General features: G+C 44.2%; 1 protein-coding gene across 1 annotated transcript in view; it reads right to left on the bottom strand.

The window, feature by feature from the left end:
* The window catches only part of OBSCN (obscurin, cytoskeletal calmodulin and titin-interacting RhoGEF), a 183,147-nt gene that overhangs the window by 20,331 nt on the left and 148,417 nt on the right, over positions 1-14,399 (bottom strand). The window contains 9 exon segments of the mRNA XM_027695511.1: positions 274-351; positions 1,480-1,540; positions 2,093-2,293; positions 2,736-2,817; positions 3,324-3,492; positions 5,160-5,272; positions 5,618-5,751; positions 6,088-6,211; positions 8,393-8,647. Of these exon segments, the coding sequence (XP_027551312.1) occupies positions 274-351; positions 1,480-1,540; positions 2,093-2,293; positions 2,736-2,817; positions 3,324-3,492; positions 5,160-5,272; positions 5,618-5,751; positions 6,088-6,211; positions 8,393-8,647 (1,217 nt within the window).

The following is a 14,399-nucleotide window of genomic DNA, read 5'->3' as shown; positions in this document are numbered from 1 at the left end:
AACAAAACAAAATAAAATAAAACACAATAAAACAAAACAAAATAAAATAAAACAATAAAACAAAACAAAACAAAATAAAATAAAAAAATAAAATAAAACAAAATAAAATAATAAAATAATAACATAAAATAAAAGGAGAAACTTTACTTAAAAGCAGGGAATATTTTCCGTTTTAAGTGAGAAAATAATTGAATAATAACTAAATAATTCAAACATAGAATGCCCATTCCCTGACAAAGAAGAGGCTGTGAAAAGCCTGTCATTGCACATTACCTTGATGTCCAAGTGAAGGATGTTGTTGTCGTGAAGATATTTGAGTCCTTCCAAAATTTGCTTGATATACAATTTGACCTAAGAATCAAATTAATTATTAAATAGTTATTAAACAGTAATAGTACATAGGAGAGTCCCTGATTCCATCAATATTTGTACAACATGATAGAGGGAGAAATTGAACCAGAAATTCTTTTAAAACTAGAATTATCTTCTTTTATTAGTCTTGCAGTTGGAATTAGATGTGAATCAAATATCACCCTGTGGAATGAAGCTGTGCCTCGTGTGTGACTCCTTTGCCCTGCTGGAACCTTCTGTATGCAAAAAAGTCCCTACTTTTTAAAAAAAACGAAACCAAAACAAAACAATCCTACAAAGTTGCAAATTAAAAGAAATAAAAGAGACAAAAATCCTCAAGTTTGACAAACCTTATCCACTGTCATAACACAAACTCAGCTCTGGCTTGGTTTAAACCAGGCAAACACATTTAAAACACAAATACATCTTAAAAGTATGTTGTAAACCTATTTGTGGACCATATGCAGATCCAATCAGACTATGACTGTGAACATTTATATCTAGATTTACATCCAGATTCAGCTCTGGAAGTCCTTTACCTTTGACATTTTATAGTGTCAGTTGATGTGTGATCCTTAAAGATCCCACCCAGCCCAAACCATTCTATGGTTCTACGATGTTTCCCTCTGAGTATTCTGAGAAAAATCAATTTTCCCCATAAATGTGGGACACCTGGCTACCAGATGGGAGATTCAAAACATTTTGAACTTTGAGGACCAAGGATCTAAAAAAAGAGGAACCTTTTAGAAACCGTAATTTCATCCCTTTATTTTGGGGACTGAAAGGGAGTGGATACAATTCAGTTACAAGGGGATAAAGTGCTATTAAGCAAGTGAAGATACAGGAGCTTCAGGTGACAGATAGCAAAGAAATTATAATACTGGAGCAAATATAATAATATTTTTTAGGCTGAATGCAATCCTGGTGGTCAAAACCACTGCCTCTTTCTAGTTACTGCCCAGAGAAACTCAACAAAGCAAGTTGATGGGAACACATTTGAAGGGCTGATTGTGTTTTGACAGGTTGCCACTGGTTTCAAAGACATTCCTCATAAGGAAAGACATTCCTCCATGAGGAAAATGCAGGTGGAACCAACTTTGGGCTCTCAAGTGAGGAAAGAGGAATTACCTCAGCTTCGGTGACCACACTCTTCTTGAACAAACGGTCCAGGAGCTCTTCACTGGAGCATCTGACAAGGGCATTAAGGGAGAGCAGAACTACAGGTAAAAGCTCATTTTTGCAGCAGAATTCACCAGCTGATCTCAGGCAATGTGATGATCATTAAAATCTCTGTTGCTGCGCCCTTCTGGCAGAGTTGGGCTTTCCAAACCTGTGCTCCTACAAGCAGGAGCTAAAACCTGCAGGTTGGTAGATTTTGGTATTGCTTGTGCTAAAATCTGCCTGTTGGCTATGGGTTTTCTGCTCTGCCCTGCCTTTTCCTGGTGCTCACCCAGACTGGATCTCATGGAAAAAAAAGAGTCCTTAACTTCCAGACACTTCAGAACAGAGTTTTGATGCTTAATAACCCATTCACACTTGGATATACAAGTATGATTTCACTCAACAGTACTGCAGTGAAGCTCCCACAAAGCTGTGCCACCCTGCAGTGCAGAGAAGGGCTGTGCATGTCCTTTTGCCTCAGGCAAAACCAAAAAATGGTTAATTCATAAGTTATTTAATAAACAGGCTCTACCCAGTACTTCCCCAGCCTCCTCAGACAAGCTGCACAGAAAAAGGATACAACTCCAGAACCAAAATCAGTGTTTTCCTTGTCTCAAACTCATCCAGGAGCCGGGTAATCCTGTCGTGGGACAGAGAGGCGAGAATGTCCCTCTCTTGGTGGGCTCGAGACTTGGTTTTGCTTCGCAGAGGGATGAACTTGGCAGCACAGGACACTCTGTTCCCTTTGTGCACAACCCGCTTCACGAAGCTGAAGCAGCCCCTGTGCAGGAATGGAAGGACACAAGCCCTGCTCAGACATGGTTTAAAGAGCAGCAGGCAGAGAGTTTTCCCCATCCCGGCCTTTGACAGCTCCCCACTGCCCAGTGCTTAAATTCTCCGCCATGAAAAGCTCGTTTTCCTGTCTGTGAGGTGCTGTTGCCCTCTCCTGGCTGCCTCCAAAGCCTAGCAAGGTGTCCACATAAGGAGAAAAACTGTCTCAGGTGATGCAGGTGCTGACAAAGGCTGATGCCTGCATTTATGGGCTGTATGGACTCTCCCATCCTCTGTCAGAAACCACAGGAAAGCATTCCCAGCACACCTGCAACAGGGTGACCTCCCACTTTTCCACTTTTCCACAGCTGGGCCCCCTCTGCCTCAGCAGCTCAGAAGGGCAATTAGATATTCCCTGGCAGTGATGCTCTGGAGTTGGAAAATTCATTTACCTTCCAATTTCCTGCTTCACCTCATAATGGGCGTGGAGCTTTCTCCTGGTGGCCACTTTCTTTCCTTCTTGGTCTTTCTTAGCTTTGGAAATGAAGGAAAATATAAAGGTTAATATTCAGACAGCAACGCCTTGCTAATAGTGTGCAGAGTTATCACAGGACAATCTAAGGCAGGAAAAATGACAGAGGTTCTCTAAACTTCTGCAGAGAATTAAGTGGAGCTGCTTGATAACAGAAGCTGTCAATGTGAACTCTGGGGTTGCCCAGAGAAGCTGTGGCTGCCCCATCCCCATCCTTGGAAGTGTCCAAGGCCAGGTTGGATGGGGCTTGGAGCCACCTGGGCTAGTGGAAGGTGTCCCTGCCCATGGCAGGGGGTTGGAATGAGGTGGTCTTTAAGGCCCCTTCCAACCCAAACCATTCCAGGATTCTGTGATTTGCTTTTATACTGGATCTTGCTGTATTTAGCAACGTATAAATGCACACAAGAATACAGAGCTGATACCACACAGGTACCAGAACACGACAACACCAGATTACACGTTGCCATGGCTATGGAAGCAACTCCTGCAGCTGAGGGAGTGGCATTACCTTCACGTACAACGAGCTCTGCTTTGCACAAAACCTCCCCTCCTGCATTTTTGGCCACACAGGTATAAACACCACCATCTTCCAAGGCAGCGTCGTCCACCGCTAAGAAATACATTGTCCCTTCCTTCCCCTGGTGGACTCTGTCACTGTCTGTCAGCAACGAAGTGCCCTGAAAGAAGGAAATGACATTTGAGCACTGGAAAAAACCAAGATGGAAACAGATGTTTTGGCTCTTCAAGGGACAAGCTACGGGAGCAGAGCTACAACACAGACTGCTGAGGTCAGCAAATCTCACCAGCAAAGTGCTGGCTGAAGAACCCTCCATGTCCCAGTGTTCCCATTTATAGGAATGCAGGCTTGGGAGGGATCACCAGTGCCATGTGGGTGATTGTTCAGCTCTCCCAGCACACCATTCCTGAGCAATCAGCCCAGGGAACACAAGGATCAGCTGCTTTGCTCCTGCCTGGTCTCCAGCTTGTGCTGGCACTTGTGGTGTTTGTAAGTCAGATGAGGAGCAGCTGAGGGAGCTGGGGGGGCTCAGCCTGGAGAAAAGGAGGCTCGGGGGGACCTTCTCACTCTCTACAACTCCCTGACAGGAGGGAGGAACCAGGTGGGGGTTGGGCTCTGCTCCCAGGGAATGAGGGACAGGACAAGAGGACGTGGCATCAAGCTGTTCCCGGGGGGAGGTTCAGGTTGGACATCAGGAGGAATTTCTCCACAGAAGGGATGATTAATCACTGGAACAGGCTGCCCAGGGAGGTGATGGAGTCCCCATCCCTGGAGGTGTCCAAGAAAGGACTGGATGTGGCACTCACTGCTCTGGTTTAGTTGATGTGGTGGTGTTTGGTCAAAGGTTGGAATTGATGGTCCTGGGGGTCTTTTCCAACCTTAAAGATTCTGTGATTCTATATATTCCTAAATCCTATGATGAAAGGGACAGGAGGGAGTGTGTGTGACACAGAGGGCAGATTGTGAGCATTTGAAAAAGGTCCCCATGGTAGTAAAATGCAACATAAATATCTATAATACAATATATACATATATGTATATAATACAATAGATGTGAAGTGAACCCTATTCCCCCACATAAAATGTCAGTCTCAGAGCTGTTCCTTTTTATACTGGAGCAAATTTTAACTTAGAGTAAATCACTCCACAGCAGCACCAGCTCAGTGCTTGGTGGGAGCCAAAAATTAGCAGATGTTAGAATTTTTAGGGAAGGAATAAAGAATAAGACACAAAGCATCATTTAATAAATCCATGGCTTGCCCATGGTTTGGTACTGTTGCAGCCATGTCCTCTGTAACCCCTTCCAGATGAGGATTGACAGAGCAAGTTGGGGCTTCTTTTAGCAATATGACAAGATATGGCAGCAATATTCTAAGGAATGATAAATTATTTCTCTTTCCTTCCTATGGGATATTCGTTGTCCTTGGTCACACTCACTTTAACAATTAGCTGCAGAAAAGATACAGAGCCTGGAAGTCATGTTGACAATTGGAATAACCACTCCTAATCCCATCCCCAGCCCCAAACAACAGCACATATGTCAGTGACTCTCAGGCAGGAACCAGTTTCCTTTCCTGCTCATCTTGGTCCCCAAAACCATCTGGGTTGCCCTGTCTGAAAAAGGATCCCCAGTGACACTGGAGACAACACAGGGTGAGACATAGGGATGGTGGCTCCAGGGAGAGCAGCTGGTTCTACAAACCCTACAGACACGATCCACAATCAGTGTAAGATGTGTGGGATGAAAGAGCAGAAGACATTCCCTGTGGAAGTCCAGCACTAGAGTCCTTTCTATGGTCCGCACTGTCAGCCAAAATCTGCACTCACCTTAAACCACAGCACAGTGGGTGGAGGGGTTCCTTCGATGACTGCCTGAAATTTGGCACGTTCCCCAGAGTTCACCTGCACATCCTCTATGGTCACTTGCATGTAGGGAGGACCTGGTGGGACACAAGGGTTTGCTCCATGCACAATGCCGTAACTTCATCCCCAGTGTGCTGATGTAGGTGCAGTTACTCAAATGGTGTTTATAGGATGGGTCATTTAAGGTATAACAGCTTAGTGTCAAATCAAGAAGTACCACAGCAATATATTTGGGTTTATTTATACTGGCATTACTTTTAGGCTTCTTATCTTCAGGGTTACCTATTATTTTTTGTTTAATCAACAGTTACCACTTAAATAAAAGGAATTGTTTAAAAAAAGCAGTCATGGGGAGTTGATACCAAAAGAGAAGACAGTGGCAATTGTGGAATGTGGGAGAGGGGAACAGGGTGTGTTCTTACTTGCTGGGGTCTTCTCCTCAGTCTTATACACACGAGTTCTTTCCGTGGTCTCAATGTAAACTTCACTGTGCACATCATAGACCACGTCTCCTTCTCTCCTGTACCAGCCTCCTGCCCCTGCCTCTGGTGAGGTTCTGCCATGAAGCCCAAGAGAAAAGATCAAGATATTGTCACATACAAGAGGTGCAGGATTTCCCCTGCCATGTTTAACCAGCAGACAAAGAGTTATTTACTTAAAATTAACACAAGAGGAGTTTTGGTTTGGGGGAATGAATTTCCCTCCAACCTCTTCTACCCTTCTTTGACAAAGCACGTGCCACCAGGATTCTAAAAATTATGGCAAACCTACAGGAATCTGTTCAAGTCACCACCAGGTTCCTCCACAGCAGAGAACTTGATTTTCTTGCAGCAGAGTCTGCCCCACTCAGAAATCCATATATATTATATCAATCTATGGAGATGGCATTTACCTGTCGATGGGAACGGTGCGTTCCCGAGTGCTTCCGTCTCCAGCAGCTGTGTCTTCCTGGGAAGGACCAGGGCTGGGCTTTGGCACACTTGGTTCTTCAGCTGAAACCTGCCTTTGTGCTTTGTCTGGCAGCAGAAACAGGGCAAGTTAAACACGTCACCTATGACAGCACATCTGAAACCCAGAGCAAGCCTTTGGAGCCTTCTCTGGTCTGCCTGGAGTTAGAACCGAGTCCAGCTGAGTCCAGCTGGGTGCAGTCACTGAAGCTCAGAGGAGATTTTGGCCCTTTTGCAAAGATCACATGAAGCAAAGGGGTTGAACATCAGAGAGACTGAATGGAGGCACGTTTCTGAATGGGAAATATTAATTTTTCTGTAAGGAAGCACACACAGACAGAGATGGGAAAGGCAGTCTGTAGGGACAGGGAGAAACAGGACAACTGGAAGGATACTGTGGGTTCCTCCATCCTTTATAGGGGATAATTTATCTATGTTCAAGTTCCAGCTCATGGCTGTGATGAAATCATAGAATCACAGAACTGTTTAGGTTGGAAAAGACCTTTTAGGTCATCGAGTCCAACCATTAACCCAGCACTGCCAAGGCCACCACTAAACAATGTCCCCAGGTGCCACATCTACACATCTTTCAAATATATCCAGGGAAACCCAACATTAGCTTTGTACATATGAATATTTCAATTAAACCTTGCTAGGAGAGCAGCTCTTGACTCACTGCTGTGATCATAGACAGCATCAGTGACACGATTAAACTCTGGGGCTTATAGGAACAAGGAAACAAAAATTTGGTGCAGCTTGATGGCAGTTCAGGTATTTTTCAACTTTTTTAGTTAATTATTTTATGAGATATATCTTTAAAACCTGATTTGATCTTCCATTCCAGAAGTACCTGACTGTCTTCTGATATTGGAATTAAACCCTAGAATAAAGTGCATCATCTCCTTTTCCATTTTAGGAGAAAAAGTTAAATTAAGAGGGGTCTTCCCCCCAGCAGGAAGGGCCTTTCTGGGGAGCATTTTATGGATGTTTGGTGCTGAATGGTTTTGGAAAAAAACAGCAGTTTCTAGAAATCACATAAAACAGCTTTATGGGGATGGAAAAAGTGGTAATTCAAGACATTGCTGACAGGTTAGTGGGATTGTGCTTTCTTATCACTATCGAAATATTTGCCTTCTTTTTCATCAAAGCCTGTGATCATAGGGACAGTTGCCAAGTCTCCATCTGATTAAAATAACTCTCCATAAAATATTTAATTTTGCTCAATGAAAGACCTGCAAAACCATCTCATTCACAATTGTATTTCCTCTGTACTAAGGAAATAATCTACTAGCTGACATTTTACTTCAGATTTTTGAGTCATCCTGCTTCACCAGGCTATTATTGCCAAGGATGATTTCCTACTAGAAAGGAAAAAAAAGGTTTTAAAGCCGTGTCATTTTTTTATGCTGTTATTTTGGGTCTGATTCCCTGACCAGCTTTTATCCTTGTTCAGTTTTAAACAAGAATATCTTATTTTTAAAACAGTATTTGGATTTGAGGCTGAGGGTTACTTGAGAGAACAGTTATTCTGACTTGACACAGAGACAGCTGAGACAAGTTGTTATGGCAGAAGCAGAAGGAAGAGTGGAAGGGTTGTCTCTCATTTGGGATTTTTTGAAAACAATGGAAAAACAAAGGACTCAATATCTTGGCAAGACACAGTCACACACATCACTGGGTTTAGTCACACAGGAGCTGCTAAGGAGTCTGTCAAGGCTCCAGGGTCAGTGAAATTCAGCAGAACTTGATGCACTGAACATCCTGTAAAACTTCTGACAGCGGATCCAGGGGTGTTAAACACATTTCCAGCTTGTTTATGGCAAAAATAAAAGCAACTGCCCTCACCCACCCCACCAAAACCAAACCCCAAATAACTTCTACAAATGTAAAGGAGGGATCTCATCCCACCTTCTCCCTGAAAAATACTTGAAGCAAGACAAGGGAGAAAAGCCCAAAGTTGGAAAATGTTCCCATTCCCCCCATTTTGGGCAGGTGATGAATCAAACTCTACTTCAGACATGGTTTTCAAACATCTCCTGTTCCCTGAAAGATCTGCCCCGTTCCTATATCCAACCTAACCCCAACCCACACCCCCATGTTTCTTGGGGTCTGAATGTCCTCTCTTAATCTTCGTCTGCTCAAAACACATTGAAACAGAAAAATGAGGTAAAAATATCTTTGCTGGCACATTCAGTGTTTCTCTCTCTCTTGACTCCCACGGGACATCTCCCAGATCCATGCCCAACCTACCATGGCCTCCAGGAGCCTGGGTTTGGGTGCTGGCTTCATGAACCAGCACAGGGGGCCCAGCTGCTGTTTCTGAGAGGTCTGGAGGAACAGACCCAGGAAGGCCAAGGCCACCTTCTCCTCTCACGCCCAGGGGAAGAGTCACCAGCATCGATGCCGAGTCCATGAGTCTCCTCAGGGCTGTCTTGATCTCCTTATCGGCGCGTTGGAGCGAGGCCTGGACAGAAGTCTCCATCCTTGGCTGTGGGGGAGTCATTCCTACAGGCAAGAACAACAGCTTTTCTCTCTTGAGGGCAAAAAGAAAATAGCAGCACCGCCCAACCCATGGGAATCTTTGCAATTGTATCGTTTCACTCTCCCAGAGCAGAAAGCTGATGTGGAAACGCTTATTCCAGCAAGAGGGAATGTGGCTGAGACTTGGAATAAGAAGGCTGGCACAATGTGCTTCGGAAAGAGGTGCCCCCCAGGTTGAGGACGCTGTGCCACGCTGTGTGCACATGTGGGGTCTCCCCAGACAGTGGAACAAAGGATTCATCTCCCAACTCAACCCTATGTTGGCTGGTCAAAAATACCTTTATTAATCATAGAATATCCTGAGCTGGAAGGGACCCACAAGGATCATGAAAGTCCAACTCCTGGCCCTGCACAGGACAATCCCAACAATCCCAACAATCCCACCCTGTCCCTGAGAGCATTGTCCAAACACTCCCTGAGCTCTGTCAGCCTTGGGGCCGTGACCAGTGCCCTGGGGAGCCTGTTCAGTGCCAACCACCCTCTGGGGGAGGAACTAATCACTGGTTAAGACCAATGACCTGGACCCATTGCACTGATACAGATCCTACCTGCCAGGAGGACACTGTCCTCGCAGGGAAGAAGGAGGGAAAAGGCACCAGTGTCATCAGTGGCTCTGGAGAAGGGCAGGGGAAAGAAGGGAAGGTTTTTCTGCTTCATGATAGGACAGCACAAAAGCTGTTCTTTGCTCCTGGGTGAGGTGTTTGTCCTACTTTACCATTTCTGGATATTTTTGCTGGGGTTTGCTGCAGAAGGTACCTGAGACCTTCAAGTTTGTTCTCAGCTATGCCTTTGCAAGATACCCCAGAAGTGAAGTCGTCTGGTTTGTACAGTCATGCCCAGCAGTGGTGCAGAGGAGAGCATCATACAGAGGGAAGAGGTAACTCCTGCCTCAAGAAACTCACTGTCTTGAAGGCAGAGAGAAGACAGAAGCTTTAAACACTAAAAAATGGACTTTCAAAGCATAAGTTTTTGCAGAATGGCCACCCAGGAGACAAATACCATGGTTTCACCCCCACCCAGTGATGGTAGAAGCAGCTACTCTAGGATGGGATCACAGGAGCTCAGGAGTTCATCTCATGAATTTACTGCCCAGTAAACCTTCCACAAATCTTGAAGAGGTACAACAAAGGGACAGATGATGTTTAGGGAAGCCCTCAAATAACCATCAAGGCAGGCAAAATGCACGTCAGACACAGAGAAATCATCATGTTCATGATGTGATTGCTCACCAAGCAAGAGAGGAAACTCAAACCATCGCGTGGTTCAAGAAAAAACAAGAGCACTTGGAACAAAGATCTCTGACCTGTTTAATGTCATTGACATGTGAGCACATCCTGTAGCTGTTTAGATTCTGCTCCTTTCCCACCCTTAAGGAAGTAGATTCTCATGATAGGCCTTAGCAGGTCAAGTTTGGATCAGCTCCCTTTCAAGACACGTTGCTTGTTTTTCGTTTTCAATGATCATAGGGGTTATGAAATAAGACTTATTTTCTTAATTTTTTTGATGGAAAAAGCAAGTTTTGCTCACTCAGTGCCCCAGACTGACCCTCAGTGTTGGTCAGCACTGGGATGGGTGGAAGATTTTAAGTATTTTCCTAGAGAAATATTTCAATTCCCTGGTGTTCCTGTTGTGCACCTGCCAACTGGTGCTGACCTGTGAGCTGGGCAGCTGCCAACAAGGGATCTCTTTGGAAAGGTATGAAACACTCAGGATCTCTCAGTGAGGAAATACATAGAGATACAGAGGTTATATATAATCTATATAATCTATATAATCCTCCATGCTGCTAAAACCACCACTTTCACAGCTGTTTAGGGATGTTACACCACCTTCTTCCTTCTTTAGGACACTGATTCAAGCTGCTGACCCGAGGAACTTCAATATCCACCAAGGTACATGGAACCAACACCACAGTGATGACACACCTGTGATGGACAAAAATTCCCAATTCTAGAATCCCAGCCTTGAACCTTTCCACCCCACATCTCCTTCAGCCCACAGCCAGGGAATTGTGTCAAGGCTGACACGCATTTTGGAGTTCCAGTTCAGTCTCAGAGAAGGACCCAAGAGGAGGAACATCATTCAAGATTATTGACTCATAGGCCTGAGTTGGAAATATCCCTAAGAACAGATCCTTCCACTTCAACAGTTCTGAAACTTTCTGTAAAAAAAGCAGCCAGAGCCCAACTGAATTATTGTTCTTGGGCCATGATCCAGCTCCTGCAGAAGTCAGGGGGGGAAGAGGATGAGCTGATGGAATATCAAAAGCCATAACAAAGAACACAGAAACCCAAGGAGTTCAGTGACAGCTGATGCAAGACATTTATTGATATAAACTCAGCATTTAACAGCGTATCTTGCATTGGATTTTTTTTTTTGGTGTGTGTTTTTTTTTCTTTTTGTACCTCAAGCAAACTGAAGTTTCCACTTTATTAATACCCTGCAGGAATTTCAGTAAAACATCCACTGTATTAAAATCTTTCATACAGCTGTATGTTTTCATCTACAAGAAATAAATCCCTACACGTCTCATTAGTTATCTACAGAGTTTAATCACTTACAAGCATAATTTTTAACCTCTAGGAAAATATTTTGAAGGTATATGTAATGAACTTTTCATAAACCTTTCACTTTTTGAACAGAGGATTTTAAAAATTCCTTTCAATTGATTCTCTGTTGCTTAAACTTCAAAAGAAAATGTAAACAGATGTTAATTGCTTTGAGCTAATGAATCAAAGTATAATTATTTCTTCTATGACCATCTGAACTGCAGCCTTAGAGTGTCTTTAGAAAAACCTGAGCATCAACCACAACAGGAGGAAACCTCCACATTCCTTTACACATCTTCATTAACTTTTGAATGAATATCATATTTTTAAAGCTTATCACAGGGCAAATTCTTTTCTCAGCAGTATCTTTGTAAATCTGAATGAAACCCACTTCCTTCTGTGGAATTTTTCTAGATTGATACTGGAATAACTGAGATCAGAATCAGGCCCAAGAGAAAAGAAATATTTCCAGTTTTGAAAGTATTTCCCCATTCTGTGTCTGTTACTTTCCAATGTACAGTGCAATATATGAAAAAAGCACTAATATATATATCCATTGTATCGCTGATTATAAAACAAACAGTATAAACCAAGGAGATGTTATAAAAAACGGGAGAGTACCATAAAGGAAGCTTGATTTCCTTCACCACACATAACCCCTGGAAAAGCATCCTATATCATGAAGGTAGTGCACGTTATATTCCACACAACATCCTGTCTGGATGCAGAGAGTGAAAGGCTGTGAAATCACTGCGTTCATTTTAGTCAGCACATGATCAAGGTGCAGCCACAGAAGGGAAAAAAAAAATACCGTGTTCTTTTCTGCAAGCACCTCTTGTGAATTCAGTCCCTGTCAGCAGGAATATTTCACCAAGACCCCAGAACAAGCTCCTCAATATTACCTGGCCGGGAAACACTGAGACAACACCACACACACATTCCCAAGGCAGAAACTCGCTCCATCCTCTCTCCTCGCGCCGCTCTGAAATCCGGCAGTGCCTGAGGATTTCTGGTTTCCCTACACCACCAAAGGGAAAACATTTCCTGTTGCAACACTTGTAGAGAGCTCAGCTGGGACAAAGTGTGGGGACTTTTCACCCCACCCCTCTGTCAGCCACAGGGCCAGCGCTTGGTCCTGCTGAGATCAATGACAAACTCCATCTGACTTCAACTGGCACCAAGGTTTGGGCCTGGGAGCTCGTTTCTTTTCCAGGGCTGAGCAGCTTGTTGAAGGTCTGTGCAACATCCCTTTTGGGGGAAGCCAACAGGAATGGGCTCAGTGCATCTCAGCCTTCCCCCCTCCACCTGCATTCCCACCGCAGAGCTCCAGAGGAACTCCACAGAAAATAATCCCTCTTCAAGACATCCCAGCGTTCCGGGTTACAGTAACACGATGCAACTGCAACTGGCAGCCCAATACATTTTGAACAGATCTATTTTTCAACCAAACATTTATGGTAAAGCTCTCTTTTCTCTTTTTCTTTTTTTTTTTTAAATATATTTTTCTGCTCCTGCTACTTTGCTGTAGCTCAGTGGTAAATTCCTCTCAGCACGTATAGGATGCATCCCCCATCCATCTGTTAGCAGGAATGTTTCACCACTGGCACGTGCAGGAGACCAAATACTAGTCCAGTAATATTTATTGGCAAAGACCACATTTGTGATTCATTTAAGATCACATTTGTGATTCTCTGCACGTTGTTAGTGCTTGATTGCAGATGCAGAAATCATTTTGTGCAGCACTTTAACCTTTAAGTGCGCATAAAGTAAATTATATTTTAAAAGATATGGTATTTAAATGCTATATAAATCCTCTTCACTAGAATGTAGAATAATGAAACCTACATTATTAGACAACTAGGAAGTGGATTTGAAAATATCAGTCATTTAAAAAAAATAGTCTTTTTCACTTAAAGCAGAACAACAAAACTCTTGTTTCCTCATGACAGTGGGATTTTCACCACTGACTTTAGTAAAGTTGGGATGTCAACCAAAAGGCCTGAGCAGCCCTTTGCATCCCTACTAAATGTAATATTTACTATATATATTTAATTCCGTGGCAGGAATTTAGACTAATGTAACCAAACTGTGCGTGTTGAAAGGTTTATGAAGAAACTTTGGTAGAGCTAAGTGGTGTCAAAAGTGTAGAGCAGAGTCAAAGCAATGTGAAGCTTCATGACCTTTGGGCCCACACAGTAACAGGAGACACTTTAGCTGGAAAAAATCCTCCTATCCTGGGCTGCTGAAAGATGCTGAAAAGCTTGTTTTTTCACCTTCTTGCCACACAATGAGTTGGTACATGAAAAAATTTTTAAGCTCATGGACAAAAATGCACTTTTCCACTCGTACTTCTGTCATAAGTAGAAGAATCAGGCTTTTCCTAAACCTACCATCACTGCTCCACTATGGAATGATATATGTTCACCTCGGTCAAAGCCTTTAAAAGCTACAAACTGTTCTGACAGACTGTTCCCTTTAAGACTGGAAAAGCTCGCCATATGGTACTTAAACATATTTTCCTCCAAGGTATTCCCTTGTAATCCTTGCCACCAATCCCCCTCGCCTACGACGACTTAGATAATTTCTTTTTTTTAATTGTTTTTTATGCAAAAAGCCGCTTTCTCTTTTTTGCGTTAAAAATCATGCTCGCGCCCGGCTCAGCTCTGGGACAGGTCTTCTGCGCTGATGTGCAAGGTGACGGGCTCGCCCACGGTCCCGTAGCTGAGGGTTCTGGTGGAAACTTCAGTTTTAAAGCTCGACTGGCCGCTGTCCGCCGAGCGCTGGACTTCGGTGCAGAAGGAGGGTTTCACCGTGAAGGAAGGGCCCGGAGGAGCCGCCGCCGCCGCCGGGCGGGAATCGCTCACACGGAAGGAGATGTTGGAGGGGGTCACCCGGGACGCTGACACGAACACGCCCCCGGGGACGTGCTCCTCGTACTGGCTGAAGAACCTCTGCCTGGGCTCGGGCACCACGGGCCTGCCCAGGTTCAGCAGCACCGGCTTCCCGATGGTCGGCTCGTTGATCTCCGTCTGGAGCACCGAGATCTCGCAGGGCCGCTCCGCCGCGGGCGCCTGGTCGTCGCACCTGTAGGTCTCGCCCTCCCGGGGGACGTAATCCTCCAGGTCCTCCAGAGTCAGGATTTTGCCGTTGTGGGTTAAGATCTTGCG

The sequence above is a fragment of the Neopelma chrysocephalum genome, unplaced genomic scaffold (assembly GCF_003984885.1).
Source record: "Neopelma chrysocephalum unplaced genomic scaffold, ASM398488v2 Primary Assembly neopelma1_101, whole genome shotgun sequence".
NCBI lineage: Eukaryota > Metazoa > Chordata > Aves > Passeriformes > Pipridae > Neopelma > Neopelma chrysocephalum.
Note: the sequence above shows the minus strand (reverse complement) of the source record. Positions and strands in the feature narration are given on the sequence as shown.